Genomic DNA, 16,916 nt, shown 5'->3' on the forward strand with positions numbered 1-16,916 from the left:
GGGACCTGTGAAAGATTTTCTGCTTATCATGGGTCCATGTGAAATATGAATTGTATAAAACAGCAGTTTGCCCAACATATGTATAGTATATTGGTGGATGTGCGGGGAACATTGTGATTATTACCATTGTTGATTTTGTTGAGGGGCCATCACGCATAAAAGGCAAAGACTTGTGCTGTGAAACACACAAAAGGTGATGGGAAGGAATGCTTGCAATTTGTCTAACCACTGCATTCGGTCAGAGTAGCATCTCAACCCATCGTCACCAAGCCCCCAACGTTTTGACCCAGCCATATGCAAATTGGTCTTGACCCGGAGTCCTCTTGGGAACAGTCCAGCCCGAACTGCCAGGCCAGGTCTCCAATGAATTGGAATTCAAGCAAGCCAGGACCGGTTTTGGCTTTGGTATGGGCTCATCAGCCAGGTACTGCTTGATTCCAGCGACCATGAGACCCACGTGTAGGCATACCCATGCTACTAAGGGCAGTACATGAAACACACAGAAAGTGATGGGAGGAATGCTTGCAATTTGTCTATCCACTGCAGTGGCTCAGAGTTGCATCCCAACCCATCGTTCTTTTGCTCACCAAGCCGCCTCAGTTTTGACTCAGCCATATGCAAATCAATGTTGACCTTGTGAGAACAGTCCAGCCCAAACTGCCAGGCCAGGTCCTACCTGAACCGTAATAAATACAATCCAAGACCGGTTTCGCCCTAGTTATGGGCGCATCAGCACGGTTCAGGTATGACCTGGCCTGTCAGTTAGGGCTAGACTCTTCCCATTCCCCAATATACCACATACACACCTCGTGGGACTTCAGGAATTGTCATATTTGTCTGGCTCGGCTCATAATCATTTTCCAGGCCTTTGTTCTCCTTTCTGGGCCAAGCTAATTCCTGTGCTTCCCAGCAGAGGGATCAACAGGTTTCCAACACAAAAGGGCCATTAACAGTGATTGACCCAGTTCCTGGGAGAGGAAAGGGGCAGGGAGGAAATTAGAAACTTATAATTAGCTTGTCACACTGCACATGGGAGTTTTGTTGGGAAGGGACACGCAGCTGTATCAACTAGTAGCAGAGCTGGAGCTCTCATGGGAGCTTGGACTAGAATTTTGGATTGTCTCAGAATGCCGTTTAGGAGGGTTGGAACAGGGGTAGAGGAAGGATGTGGCATCTTAGGGCTGGCCAGGGTTGCATGGCTGCCAAAACTTTCTAACCTCACTTAAAACTCTTCTCAAGGGAGATACAGAGGAGAAGACCCTGGACTTGGGAGTGACAATGACAAAAGGATGTCCAGCTGGAAGGAGAAGCCATTTGATGCCATGCAAGGATGGACAAAGGACTTTGACTCCAGTTGACACCCAAGCCTGGGATGGGTCTCTCTAGGGGAAGTGACGCTGGTCTCCTAATGCCACCTGAGGACCAGTTGAAGGAAAGGGCCTGCTGGGGACCCTAGATACTCTTCTTAGGACTTCTGTGGACTAGCCCTGGACTCCGCTGCTGACACACAGGTGCTCTGGAAAAGACCAGGAGGAGGACCTGCGGAGCCCTTCAGGGAAGGTGTTCTGCTTTTTGTCTGTAGAGGGGCTGGGAAATATTCCTCCACAAGCAGAACAAAGCCTGAGGAGTGCAGGTAGAGGACTGGGCTGGCGCAGGGAGCAGTAAAAATCAGGCTACTCATGCTAAACGCAATTTAGAGGCCAGGAAGACAGAGGAAAATGCTCCTGTTGCTAAGGTTTAAAGATGAAGAAATTCGTTCAAACAGGGCCAGAGATATGCTGTCTTAAAGATTTGCCTGTTAAAAGTGCAAAACGGAAGAAACGGAGTCCCTGCACTCCACCCAAGTTCTCTAAATTACCCCCAAGGTGTACCAGATCCCATGGCTCAGCACAGCATTAGATATTCTATCCTCCTTGGGAGCAGGCATTCATAGTGCCCACTACTCATGCTTATTTACTTCCCCCAGGACACTAATCTTGCTGGAGGCCAGGATAAATATTTTTCAGCCTCTGGCACTCCGTCTGTGGCATGGATCAGTCTGTTCGATGTAGAAAGAAAATTCGGACTCCAGCACTGGATGCCACGACTTGTTCAACAGTCCATGTAAAATAATGATGCAAGAAAACCCCAAAGCTGTACTATCAAATTAGACAGTTCATGGTGATATGCAAAAACAGTTCGTGAATTAATTTAATAAGCTGATCATACAAGGATAAAATTGTTCAGGGGTTAGACATCGTCTTGCGTGCTCAGGTGGCAATTTTCAAAAAAGTGCTAGTGCGAAAGACCAGCTCTTCATTGGTCATAGTAAGCAACCAAAAGTAAGCATTATCCAGGCAAACAGGTCTCTGCTTTAAAAAAAATGAAATTAAATGCCACGTGGTATATTTTAAGTAATATTTACAGAGAAACAGAAAATGTAAATTAGTTTGTCCACTCACTCCATCACATGGACAAGGGGCATGATCAAGGTTGAGGTGGTAACCAAAGGGGAAACATAACAACATTTTTACAGTGCCCGCTCTTAAACAGAATAAAAGGCTCCTTTCCCAGTGGTTAAAGGTGTAGGATTGTGCACCGCTTAGTCCAAAGTTTTGTATATTTCCGTGCAACCAGGGTATCGTTCCCCGCCCGGAACGTACTGAATACTCTCACGTAGCAACTGTACTGCAATAGTATAGCTGTCACCCTGAGCACAAGTTTGTGCTGGTCCTCTAGCAAGTTTTTTGAGAATAAGTTTTCAAAAGTCTTAAATTGATTCGTAAGTGTCTTTATTCGCACTTCTCCATAATTAATGTCCAAATAATAACAATTCCCAATTTATGACATCCAATGCATTTCGGCAGGGTCTCCCGCCTTCATCAGGGAAAAATTTCTGAAAATCCAAAGAACTTTCAGTTTCAAAGCCCACCTAAATCAGATATGCAAATCAAATTAGTTAAACACATGATTAAATAAAAATAACCATCATGGTGCAAGCTTATAACAGTGAATGTTTTTAACAATCTGTCGATGACCATTACTCCTTTCCCAGTGGGTCATTGGTAAAGTGAGATAAATGGGTAAAGGATGCCTATACAGTTCTATGCTCATATAGCTTAATGCAAAGGATTTCTTCAATTCCGTACTAATCCGTTCTGTGTTATATAGTGTATAAAGTGCACTTTTTAACTTGTTTTTATGGAGTGTTTCGGCTGTGCTCGGGTTTAAAAAAAGGCTGGCTTTATTAACGCTACAAAGACTGTCTGTGGTACACTCCTTACAGCCAAGGGATATCCATTCCTCTCTCACATTTAACACAGTCACTGATAATTTCTCTGGTTAGGGGCGCAGCTTGATTCCTCCAGACTGATAGCCAGAAAAGAGCAGGGCGAGCATTAATAAGATCATTGATATCATTTAAATTAAGTTCCCTATGGCAGATGTATTGAGGTGTGGAAATTGCGACACCCAACAGCTTTCTGCAAAAAGTATTTTCTTCCTGCTTAATGCAGTGGCTGTTTACATTGTCCCAAATCTCGGTCCCATACGTGGCTACAGGAACACATTGCAATAAAAAGAAAATTAAAATAGCACCTGTATTCTTTGGACGAGGGAGACTAAGGATGGAATTGATGGCCTTTGAGAACTTGCTCCTGGAGTGAGCCAAATGCTCAGTCCATGAGCTGTTCGCAGCAAAGACCACCCCGAGATAGGGAAAGGTACGGGTGCTTGTCAGTTTTTGACTACCTACACTAATAGAATTGAGCTGGCGCTTTCCAGGGCCGCAGGTCATTATAAAAGATTTTTTAAAGTTGACGCATAAATCTAAGCTGCTCATATAGTTTACAAAGGTCTTTACTAAGGTGCGCAGAGAATTCGGAGTGCGGCCAATAAGGACCACATCATATGCGTATAATAGTACCAGCAGCGGTTTCCCATTTGATTCTGGGGACATCTGGGGTCGTGGGTTTCAGGGAATTGTTCAGTCCATTGATATAAATAATAAAAAGCAGGGGTGCCAAAGCGCATCCCTGTCTGACTCCCCTGCCCACCCAATGGCTCCAGGGACTTCGCCACCACTGCCGATCCTAACCCAGGGCCTTAAGATCTTTATGGAGGCCATAAAGTGTACCAGAGGCTCATCCAGTCCGTAGGCCAATAAGATGGACCAAAGCTTGGACCTATTAACTAAATCAAAAGCGGACGATAGGTCCATAAAGGCCAAATAGACTGGAGAGGATAGAGCAATGGTGTATTTCCCAATGACCAGGTTAAGGTTTAAACACTGTTTATTGGTCCCAATATTACTGTGGAATACCCAGTTGGCGTGGCTCTAAAATGCCACTTTCCTCTGACCACTTTAAAATCTTATTATATATGACTGCCTAATATCTTTAGAGTATTATCAATCAAGGAAATGAGCCTGTAATGAATGGGTTCTGAACGGTCTCCTTTTTTAAAAATTGGATCGATAGGCAACCCATCCGGGCCGGGAGCCTTGTTCCCAAGGCTCTGGTCGATAGCTTCTTCCACCTCAGACAAGGTAATTGGCAAACTAGGCAGTTGGCCGAGTTCGTATTGATCCAACCCTTGTGGGGGCGTAGCGTATATTTTAGAGAAGTGGCTCTCCCACGACACACTCGAAATGGTACAGCTAACAGGTGTTAACAGCTGGCCCATAGAACGCAAGTCCCTTACGGCAGACCAGAATGTTGCCCTTTTTTATGGTGAAAATTGCAAAAAACACAGTTGATGGACAGAATGTAGAACAATGTCATACATTCACCCCAGTACAAGGATCTGGGCCTAAATCCATTGTTTTTTTGCACTCCACACCACCCTGGGTTAGACACTGGCTATATGCAAATCAGCTCTGACCCTGTGCCTCATGGGAACAGTCCAGTCCGAACTACCAAGCCATGTCTTTCCCAGACCGGAATCAAGCATCCAAGGACCGGTTTCTGGCTATCAGCCTTCTTCAGCCTGGATAGCTTGACTCCAGTGGTGTAGAGAGCCTGGGACTCACGTCTGAGTATACCCAGCACACTCGGGGTGAAAATTGCAAAAAACACAGTTGATGGACAGAATGTAGAACAATGTCATACATTCACCCCAGTACAAGGATCTGGGCCTAAATCCATCGTTTTTTTGCACTCCACACCACCCTGGGTTAGACACTGGCTATAAGCAAATCGGCTCTGACCCTGTGCCTCATGGGTCCAGTCCGAACTACCAAGCCATGTCTTTCCCAGACCGGAATCAAGCATCCAAGGACCGGTTTCTGGCTATCAGCCTTCTTCAGCCTGGATAGCTTGACTCCAGTGGTGTGGAGAGCCTGGGACTCACGTCTGAGTATACCCAGCACACTCGGGGTGAAAATTGCAAAAAACACAGTTGATGGACAGAATGTAGAACAATGTCATACATTCACCCCAGTACAAGGATCTGGGCCTAAATCCATCGTTTTTTTGCACTCCACACCACCCTGGGTTAGACACTGGCTATATGCAAATCAGCTCTGACCCTGTGCCTCATGGGAACAGTCCAGTCCGAACTACGAAGCCATGTCTTTCCCAGACCGGAATCAAGCATCCAAGGACCGGTTTCTGGCTATCAGCCTTCTTCAGCCTGGATAGCTTGACTCCAGGGCCCTGTTCCCATGAGGCACAGGGTCAGAGCTGATTTGCATATAGCCAGTGTCTAACCCAGGGTGGTGTGGAGTGCAAAAAAACGATGGATTTAGGCCCAGATCCTTGTACTGGGGTGAATGTATGACATTGTTCTACATTCTGTCCATCAACTGTGTTTTTTGCAATTTTCACCCCGAGTGTGCTGGGTATACTCAGACGTGAGTCCCAGGCTCTCCACACCACTGGAGTCAAGCTATCCAGGCTGATGAAGGCTGATAGCCAGAAACCGGTCCTTGGATGCTTCATTCCGGTCTGGGAAAGACATGGCTTGGTAGTTCGGACTGGACTGTTCCCATGAGGCACAGGGTCAGAGCTGATTTGCATATAGCCAGTGTCTAACCCAGGGTGGTGGGGAGTGCAAAAAAACGATGGGTTTAGGCCCAGATCCTTGTACTGGGGTGAATGTATGACATTGTTCTACATTCTGTCCATCAACTGTGTTTTTTGCTTTTTTATGGTGGCAGCCTTAGATGAGGCTTCCCAACGGTCATTAAGAAGGGAACCCTTCCGATTACTAATCGCTATAGTGTACCGCCTCCTAGCTGTTCTCACATCTGCTGTACACCTTTGGGTTAGAAGTTGAAGCCTTACGCAGGTTCCTATTAGCCTCGGAGCACTCATAGTTGAACCACCTTGGATCGTTTTTTACCCGGGGAATTGGTTTTGACAGAAGAGTTTTAATTGCCAGGCAAAGTTTAGTAAAATCCTGGACTACCCCTACCATGATTAGGTGCATATTCTCCTTCGCTAGTGTCTGAAACAATTTGCCACTATCAGCACCCCTCCATCTTAATCTTAGATTGTCAGTTGATGGTGTTATATTCCTGGCCCCACATTCATTAGAGAACACGGGACGAGGTGCCAATCTCAAGACTGTTTTGAGAGGTTTATGGTCCTTGTGGCTCGTGGCGGTAACCTCAGCGGCCATTAGGCAGTCCATGAGGGAAGGGGAGATAAAGATAAAATCGATGGTTGAAGAACAACCCCTTCCTCTAAAAGTAGGTGCTTGGTGGTTAATATCAGGTGAAACACCCGCAACGTCCATAACTTTAACAAGATTATGGAGGCTCAGGAGCATAGCCAATTCTGCACCCCTACGCATCTGGAGTGGGTGTGCCCACACCATGCATTGTAAATGAAAATTTTGCATTAAAATCACCACCCAAGAGGATCCCCATAACCCCATCTGAACCTTGCTGACTGTCTAGATTAGAAATGTAATTAAAAAGCTCAATAAAATTCCTGTTTGGAGCAGAATAAAAATCATTCTTTTAAAAATTAATCAAATAAAAAGGAACTCTCCTTTTGTATCTCAATATTTGGAGATTACGGCTATTAGTTGGTAAAACCTTGATGCTCCCTCCAGCAGCAACGTTGATCCCAATAAAAAAAACCTCGATGGCTGACCGAATTTGGGCCTGGGTGTGACTATACTAAAACAATGAAACCCCTCAATATTCGTGGGTTGCCCATGTCTCTTGAAACATTACTATATCTTGGTCGGATATTACTCGCAGCCAGTCCTTGTCACCAAGCCTTGACTGAAAATCCGCTACATTCCAACTTAAGACATTCAAATCAGTATCAGTTTTAAACTTAATTGGAATTTGCAAAACGTCAAGCGTATCAATGGGAACTAAAAATGTGGACCCTGGTGGGTTTTCTACCTGTTGTAATTGATCGGCTAATGCTGGTATTTGGATATTTTTAGATTGCTGATCAGCCGGCTTATCAGTGTGAACGACTAGTGTGAGGCCTAAAAAGTTTTCAGCAAAATAAAATTGACCTGCCAATTGAGGTGGTTGTCAATCTTGGGCATCTAGATTGGATAGGGCCTGAAACCTATTAGTTGCCAGCGGCAAAACATGAACATTCCTGGCTGTTGTATGTTGGGATTCATAAAAATAACCCAACAGGAGTGCACTAGAATTTGGTGTTAGCGATTGCACTTGGATACTTAATAGACGTCGGACCATTTGGGGTTTACAAAAATTAATAACAATACAGTCGCCACTAATGTTTTTGGCGAATGGCCAACCCACCTGACTCGTCTGACCATAAGAATTTCATTCATATCTGAAGCGTGGAATCTTTTATGTTTTACCAACCAATCTACTGACTTGTTGCTTAGGTGTACCCAAGACTCCCTCTGATCGCCAGTGAAATTTGGAACGCCGGCTAAAACCAGCACATAGGGGCAGACGTCAGGGGGTAGACTCAGAACATTGGCATTGGATCTCAGGCAGTTACTCTCGATACGATCCGTAGCCGTTGGGCCCACGCTTGGATTACTTGCATCAGAACCAGGGTTAATGCCATGGTGTGGATGCCTAGGATGGCTATTGCCTAAATCTGTAATGTTAATATTAGGCACTCGGGATATATCTTGTGTAATCCTTTGCTCATAATTAAGATGTAGAACAGGAGGGTTGATACGATCTCCGCATGTGATACATGAATTGGGTGTTATGGTATCATTATTCAGGGTAGGGCTTGGCAATAGTATGATGGGCCCGTGATTTATAAGGGTCGGCGCTGGCGGGATGCCCCTCCCCGCATTTTCAGGGATTCAATTCTCTTTAATACCACTGAGATTGTCCATAATGGAGTCCATCCTTTGTAACCTTCCCCATAATAAGTCAAAGTTCTTATCGATCGCCTCTTTAATTTGGGACAGGGCAGAATCCAACATTTTCTCAACAGAATTTACAAGCACGGTTTCCACAGTATTGTTTGTACTGATTACATTTCCTAGTCGATTAAAAATGATATCAGTCCCATAGAGTTCAAATTAAGGTTTGTTCGGATAGCTGCTGAATCAACTGTGGGATTGGCAACACGGGAGCACTTGGCCGTTGTTGTTTTTAGAGTGCCCACGGTTTGCTTCCGTTTATTTGGTAAAGCTTTCGTCTTGGCATTTCCCCTGAACTTGGCAACTTGCGCTCTAGTAATAATGCATGGCACAACCAAGGCTCTCGTGTCAGATACATCCTGATTTGGTAGGGCAATATTTGGGGAGGCAGGATGACTCACAATAGCCTTCTGGGGGGATAAATAAGATGTACTGTCTGAATTTGGACCGCTCAATGACCAACGAGTCTGTAAGGAAACCGGGTTCAGGGACAGGGGGCGTTCAGTAATCTCAGTTTCATGAGTCAACAGAGATTCTGCTCTCAGGATAAAAGCATCTGAAGTCCCAGCAACTCCTTTCCTTTTATTCATGTTGAGGTAGCAACTATACTGGCCGGATACCCAAATGGCAAAATGTAAAGCAACACAAAAAAAAGAAAAATAGCGAGCCAGGAAATGGTGATGACTTTCAAGATACCTGGGATTTTTCAAGAAGATTGATACCAGGGAGCGGGTGTCTGAGGGGTGGCCCAGGCAGGCCTCCTCCGTACTCTGACTGGCTCAGACAGGCCTCCGGGCACTTTCCGGCGTGCGTGGGCGGCATTCGCACCGCTAAGAGTGCTGGGGCTTGAAGTCCTGGCCGGCGACCTCCGCTCACGGCCGGAACCGGGAATATAAGCTGCCCAAATGAATCTTCTGGCAGTGGCGGCAGGGATGCAGAGTGCAGCAGGTAAGTGGCACCAAGGAATGAGACTCCCGCGCTGAGGGAGCCTTGCGCTGTTCTTAAGCTCCTCCCGGTGCTTTCCGGCATGCGTGGGCGGTGTTCGCCACCGCAAAGAATGCTGGGGCTTGAAGTCTCGGCCTGCGACCTCCGCTCACGGCCTGAGCCTGGACTGTAGGCTGCCCAAATGACTCTTCTGGCGGTGGCGGCAGGGATGCAGAGTGCAGCAGGTAAGTGGCACCAAGGAAAGAGACTCTAGCTGTACTACAAGATAGATGAGAACAGAAAAAATGGTGGTGCATATAAGATGACAGTAGTTAACCCTCTTAAAAGTCCCAAAAGTCAGATCAGCAGAAAATCATAAGTACCTCTTATCATGGCTAAAAAGGGACTAAGATTCAGAAGTACTAACGGATCTTCATCACACAACCCCTGAAATTCTGTAAATCTCAGGGTTTGTAACCAAAAAGGTGTTTTTGAATGCATTAAACCCATTAAGTGATTAGGGAACGTGTTACAGAATCCATAAATGGGTTTAGGCAAGGAATCACTATTTGGAAAGGGCGCATTTAGGATATCCTTTCCAAATAGTGATTCCTTATGTTTTGCTGCAGAGATGCGATGGCTAAACATTATTATTATACCAACACCTCAAAGCAGGCGTTAACTCTTTCACAATTGGAAAGGGGACTCCAGGGGATCCCTTCCCAGTGCCTTCCCAGAGAGCCTGTTGGAGTGACCTGCACTTATTTCTCTGTAACAGATCAAAGGTGGCAAAAGTGTCACAAACTGAGAAATCAGGAATCTGCAAGAGTGAGATAAAGGTGCAGGGAATGTCTGCTAGTTGATTAAAGAGGCATGAGATGAATTTAAGACTATGCAGCCATTGGTATTGCCGACATATTATTGTACCAGCCATGAACTACTGAGCAGAACTTCTGGCACCGGCTCTCATTCTTCCTAATGCCTGTCTCAAATACATTTTTGGAAGGGGGGCTACTGCCTACTCTTAAAAAATAGTTGTACAAACCTTCCTCCTTTTTTGTATATGCATCCTATTTTCATTTAAGGAAAACTGGCTTCATTTAAAAAAACAAATATATATATTTTTAAATTAGTCACAGACATGGTGGTCTGCCGACCCCAGCGTGCCCCGAGCCCTGCTAGGGCAGCAAGTCTTAGTGGGTCACAATTTCCGACCTACCTCATTAATATTCATGAGGTAGGCTAGATTGTGACCCACTGCGATTCAGTATTTTGTCAACTGACCTGTTAGTACATAGGTCTGGTAACAAAATGGCAATCAATCAATCAGGACTTAGTATAGCGCACTACTCACCCATGAGGAGTCTCAAGGTGCTGGGGGGTGAGGGGAGGCAGCTCCGGATCAGTCGAAAGAGCCATTGAATTCACTAAAAGCTGGTGAGATAATTGCTACCACTTTTAGCAATTTCAGTGTATGTACATCAAGCCAATTGCTACCTAAAGCTGAGCATAAATACGCCTGGATGTTATAAGGGGGATAGCAAGGGACACAGAATGTCACTTCAGTTTGTCTTGGAAAACAACACTGAACTGTAAAGGGGAAACATTGCAAATCAGAAAATTTGGGAGGCATGAATTTGGGAACATAGTCCTCAGATAGTAATTATTACAGCTTCCCACGAAATGTATGGTTTCTCTGTTCACAGGCCTGGACTGCTCCTATTTCCAGGTTTAGGGCCTTATTACAAGTTTGGTGGTCCTACAGTGGTGAACGTACCATCCTCTGTGGGACCACCAAAGCCGTGGTGCTGCCGCCTGCCAGATTAGGAGTTAAATCCTGGTCTGGTGGGCGATGCTGCAGCGGTCTTAGACAGTGGTCTGTCAGGCTCAGACCGCTGACTACACCTTCCTGCCTGGTGTGGCATATATGCCACACCGTGCCGGAACTGGGGTGCAAAACCAAGGGGGCACTACATGGATCGCCCCCGCATTCACCCCCAGACCTTGGTGTGGTAGGGCTTTGTTGCCTCTCCGCCACCCTTTTAATGGCAAGCTCGCTGCTATGAAAAGGGCTGTGTACAGGCAGCTCCTAGTATGCTTGATGGAGTCGCAGCGGCACCATCAGCATATCAGTGCACTTGGCTGCAGGGTGACCACGCAGGATCCTTAATCCCTGGAGGTTGCAGCGGTCTTGTGGCGGTCGAACTGCCACACTCATAATACTGCAGGCAAGCCCGTAGTGGGTGTTGGTTGTACTGCCATCACGGGTTCAGGAACTCATATTAAGGCCCTTAGTATTGGGCGACCAAGAGGCCTGTCAAGCTACTGCTTGTCATCACAGAAGATGTTGGTAGTTTAGTACGAAGCCTACAATGTGGAATGAGAAGAGGCAATTGCAGTTGGCAATCCAGAAATAGTGTCCGGAAGTGAGTTGAAAACATGAGATGGTAGTTTTAAGAATAACAGAAATACAATCCTCCTGTTTTGAATATTCAAAGGCCAATGTTATGACTTTCTGTAGAGGTAGCCAGCGTAAGGCATTTAAAGACTGTTGTCATTCTAATAGCCTTTGATGTTTCCTTGACCATAGAAGGAATTCTTTACGTTGAGCTCTCAATTGCTGAGGCCCAATTGAAACCCCATCATTGTGGTACTATAAATCTGTTTTTCTCTTTGTTCTATGGGTATAGCTTTTGCTTGTAGATTGAACCACTTCATCAAAATATTGATTTGTCTACTCTTCGGGCAGCCATGCACTGCAGCAGAATTGCTGTTGCACCCTTTGGACATTAAAAGATGTTTGAAACTCTACTTGGATAAAACTTCCCTAAATCCGACAAACTGCAGCTTATGGAAAAACAAATAAGGACAAATCCCTGACAAAACAAGGCTTACTTGTCTCAACCCAAAGCTTTGTTAGATGGATTGCATTTTTGTTCTTTTTCAATCCAAATTACAGGCTAACCTGTCCACGGCTCAAATGAATTTCATATTTCCCTATGTTAATCCACCACTAATCCTTTTTGGGTTCCGGAGTAGCGTGCTACTTGCCAAAAAAACGCTTTGAAGCCTCACCTGGGGTAGTAAGCGCTATATAAATGCCATTACTATTACTTTAATACACCAAGGTAGTATTTAACAAGCTAGGGTGAATGTATACTTCCCATGGTTATGATGCATCAATCAATCAGGAATTTGTGTAGCGCCCCACGAGGATCACAAGGCGTGGCGGGGTTCGCGCAGCTTCATCTCATCCGAAGAGCCAGGGTTTGAGGCTCTTCCTGAAATCTTGCAGTGTGGGAGTTTGTCTGATGCTGAGTGGGAGTTTGTTCCAGGTCTTGGCTGCAATGTAAGAGAAGGATCGCCCCTCTGCTCTGCGGATGCGTGGGATTTCGGCGGGTCAGAGGCATCTTTTGGGTGTGAAGGAGATTCTTTTGTTGAGGTATTGGGTCCAATGTTGTGGAGGGATTTGTAGGCGTAAGTGAGGAGATTGAAGGTCACTCTCTTTTCTACTGGGAGCCAGTTGAGTTCTTGTAGGTGTTGGGTGATGTGGTGTTGTCGTAGCATGCCAAGGACAAGTCTAGCTGCGGCAAACTGGATTGTCTGGAGTTTGAGGGGTAGACATTTGTTTCTTCTGTCGTCGAGGACGTTTCTGTAGTCTAGTCTGCTGGTTATGAGTGCATGGGTGACAATCCTTCTGGATTCGGAGGGGGATCCATTTGAAGGTCTTGTGGAGATTGCAGAGGGTGTTGAAGGATGTGGAGGATACCGCATTGATCTGTCGGTGCATGGTGAGGGAGGAGTCGAATATGAGCCTAGGTTGTGGGTGTGGTCTGTGGGAGTGGGAGGTTTGCTGAGGGTGGAGGACCACCATGTGTTGTCCCATGCTGAGGGGGTGAACCCGAGGATGAGGACATCCTTTTGTCTGAGTTGAGTTTTAATTTGTATAATTCACAACTCAGAATCCTTCTCTTCTGTTTTGCAGGGATCGCCGAAATCGACCAAGTATTAAATGTTCTCCTCACAACAGCCATGTTTGTGGGTGGTTGCGTGGCCTTTATTTTGGACAACACTATTCCAGGTAAGTTTGGAAAAGGTGAATCTTGGTGTCTCACCATACGTGATTTTTCGAGTAGCTTTAGTAATATATATTTTTTAATTATGAGCAAAGCTTTACTACATGAGCTTACATTACAATACTGATTTGTGCCTCCGCATGGATCCCTGTGAAATATGGGGTTATACAATGTGGGGCTGCATTGTGCTTTAATAGATTTTGCAATGATTGGCCAAAGCAGTAAGGAAATCAAAAATGCAATTTAGCATAGAACATTTTATTGATGTTCGGTGATGTATAAGACCAACTAAGGTGAAGTAGAAGATAAAATTTAAAAAATAGGCTCTAGACATTTTCAAGATATTACATTGCCCTATAGCAGTGTATCTGAGTCAAGTTTAGGTGCCCATCGATAGATTCATCTCAACTGCAACACTGGATGAAAAGTTCATACCAAGTTTGATCATGGATGATGAACCATTCCGGAACTTTGTGTCCCCTACACCTTGAACTGAACTCATCTATACAAACTTCCTAAAATCTCTACACTTTCATTCAAAAAGGAAACAAACTTTTATAACATCATGTTCCCAAATCCCTCACGACACAAGCATGTAAATATTATAGATGTATTTTCGTCAGGCAACCAGTTGATACTCAAATATAAAAACTGTAGCTTGTGGTGATGTAATGAAACTCAAAGCTAAGTATCACTTTAAATTCAATGGCTCATCGCAGATGTGTTATGACAAAGGGCATCACTTGACGACCTCCCAAATGACAGATATTAGCTAAAGTGTCGAAACACCTATTTTTGAAGATAGTGAAAATCTTTTTGTTTTTTGTAGGTTCTGCAGAAGAGCGAGGCATAAAGAAGTGGAAGAAAGGAACAGTCAAAGGGAGCAAAGATATCGAAGGCTTGGAGTCCTATGACCTGCCCTTTATCATGAACTTTATTCGAAAGTATAAATGCTTCAGCTACCTCCCTATAAGCCCCACTTTTGCAGGTTATCCCTGGAAGAACTCAAGGAAAAATAGCAAGAGCCGGAGTCCTGGGGACGACTCTGAGGCCACTGTATAACCCTGGCTTATGCCTCTGTTAGTAGTTCTAGTAACAGTTGTGTTCGCATTTTTCTGCTCGTTAAAGGAGCAGGAAAGATGTTTTTTGTATATCTGCATTTACATTTCAGAGCAATCGGGGGCTGTGGCCTGGGTGCAAAAAAGGCTTTAGTTTTCAGAAAAATGGAATCGTCAACACTACCATCGTTTTTTTTCATTATTAGAGAAGGAATTCTAATCATTGCTGAAGCTGATTTGCTGGAAACAAAGATTGAACTGCAGCTTGTTTACAGAGAGCCCCGTCTGCCGATAGCCCCCAGCATCTACAATTATGGCCAATTGGACCGCGGACAACCTCAAGTTAAAAACTTTACCTTTCCTCCCCCTTTATGACTCCGTTATTGAGAGTCGCTTATTTTGATGTTCATAGACATTTGGAAAAAAAGAAATCGAGAACTTTTTTGATTGGGGGGTTGGAGGGAGAGATCAGAATCGCTGACCTTGTGGCTTAATTTTAGGTTCGATGGTCACAAACGTACATTATGTAAGTTTCATCTTAGTTTATTTCACATTTCAGTATATAATTTTATTAATTATATATGTTCATGCCGTATTGTTGAAACCACATTTACCAAGTTGATGTTATTTTGACAGTGTTTCAAACATGTCTGAAGAGTCCCACAAGCCAGCTTTCAAGCATTTTTGCATAAACTAAAGATACGTTTTGTGTGTTTGTAGGTCTGTGTGTCTAATTATATAGACACATACATTGTTCTGCTGGAATATAGCGCACAATTATAACACTGTACAAAAATTTGATTATTGTGGCACAGTTAAATATCTTAAAAACTCATTTATAACCAACATCTGTAGAATTCTGCTTTCTACAGGATACAAATATGCTGCAATTGCAAGTAAAATGTAGAGGTATCTGCTATTTAAGAAAACACTGGATTCAGTATTTTGCAGCTCAGGAGAAATGTTCTGTGCAATAATTCACTTCTGCGAAAAGTCTACTTTACACAGTAGCGCCCAACTCACTCAACAATGATCATTAAATATGACTCAAGCTAGGTGTTGCCTGCTGGTGTCCTCTGGTTGACGTGCAGGGCTACCTACTGTTGCAACTAGTTTATGATTTAATGAGATACATTTTCTTCCTAGTTTATTATAGCAAAATATCTTCTGGAACATCCAGAGATACAGGTCATCATACATATTTATTTGTGTTGTTGCCTTTGTGGGGATACAGAAGTGTTCCTTTTCGTGGTTACTCCAGAATGAAGAGCTTGCTCAGCGGACAGTGAGGCAGAAATCCTAGATAAGGTTTACTGCCTGCAAGAATGTACCGTTTTCTGCAGTATTGCTTTTCTGAACAGGCTATGTACTTGTGTTTACCTTCTCTTTTAGTTTTCTTGGTAATCACTTAGCAAGCCCTAGTAGAAAGCACCACATATACCCTGAGGAACTTAGAGTGGATGACAAAAGATTACTTTTTTCCCTTGAGGGAACAGTGTTCTTGGAAACTGTCCAGACTGCACGGGAGGCTTGTTGTATTCTGTATGTCCTATTGCATTCCAGCCTGTGTTTGCCAGTAAGCATAATGCTTTTGCTTCCACCTCCTTTCAATTCTTAACTTAACGGGACCCCCCCTTCCATCATGTGTAAAGATCAGAAATTGTGCTATAGCATTGTGTTCATGACCCAAACCCTACTTTACTACTCTTGTGTTCCTCATTTTCAGATTGAAGGAAATGCTTCATCATGTTCCACACAGCCAGTTCAGTCCAAGAAACATTGTATATTCTGATATTTTTCCAGTTTTGCCTTGATATATATATATATATATATATATATATATATATATATATATATATATATATATATATATATATATATATATATATATATATATATATATATATATATATATATATATATATATATATATATATATATATATATATATATATATATTCATACTTTTCTACCTTTTAACGTTTAGACAGTCACTCCTCCATCTCGACAAGTTCGATTTGAGAGGTCATTATGTGCTGTCTGAGTACAAGAAGTTGATTGTTAATATGTAGGTGCTGAAGTCGATCTTTTTAGTACAGGCCTCTTCTTTCCATTGCTCTGACACCAGGTGGTACTTGCACGCAAGCATAGCAGCTATGCTTGTAGCACCTACCACTTTTTTTGTTCTTTGAGGTTTGTGAATGGCTTAAAGCTCAGCAAGACAGTCCTGACCGATACATAACACCTGACACAAACAAGGCTATTCCACAGTGGAAAAAAAAGAATGTTGGATTTTCCTTGAGTCACTCTTTTTTACTATAAGACACAACTCCAAACGTCTCCAGCGTGGATGGGCAGGGAATCAGGTCTTTGTTGCCTTTTTCAAGCAGGTCCTGTGTGTACCCCCTTATTCTACTAATCCTTACAGCTTCTCCGAGCCTTGTTTGTACCAGGACTCCACAGTTAGGACATGCTGATAGTACTCTGGAATGTCGAGTACAAGAATATTGTGAAACACTACTATCATAGACAAAATGTCAGAGACAAAAATATT

General features: G+C 43.9%; 1 protein-coding gene across 2 annotated transcripts in view; it reads left to right on the forward strand.

The window, feature by feature from the left end:
• The window catches only part of SLC23A2 (solute carrier family 23 member 2), a 1,215,437-nt gene extending 1,200,229 nt beyond the window's left edge, over positions 1 to 15,208 (forward strand). For both annotated transcript variants that reach the window (XM_086943514.1, XM_086943515.1), the window contains 2 exons: positions 13,214 to 13,309; positions 14,134 to 15,208. In XM_086943514.1, the coding sequence (XP_086799640.1) occupies positions 13,214 to 13,309; positions 14,134 to 14,366 (329 nt within the window). In that variant the 3' untranslated portion in view covers positions 14,367 to 15,208. The remainder of the gene's footprint in view (positions 1 to 13,213; positions 13,310 to 14,133) is intronic.
• Positions 15,209 to 16,916: the final 1,708 nt, after the last annotated feature.

The sequence above is a fragment of the Lissotriton vulgaris genome, chromosome 11 (genome assembly GCF_964263255.1).
Source record: "Lissotriton vulgaris chromosome 11, aLisVul1.2, whole genome shotgun sequence".
NCBI classification, from domain to species: domain Eukaryota; kingdom Metazoa; phylum Chordata; class Amphibia; order Caudata; family Salamandridae; genus Lissotriton; species Lissotriton vulgaris.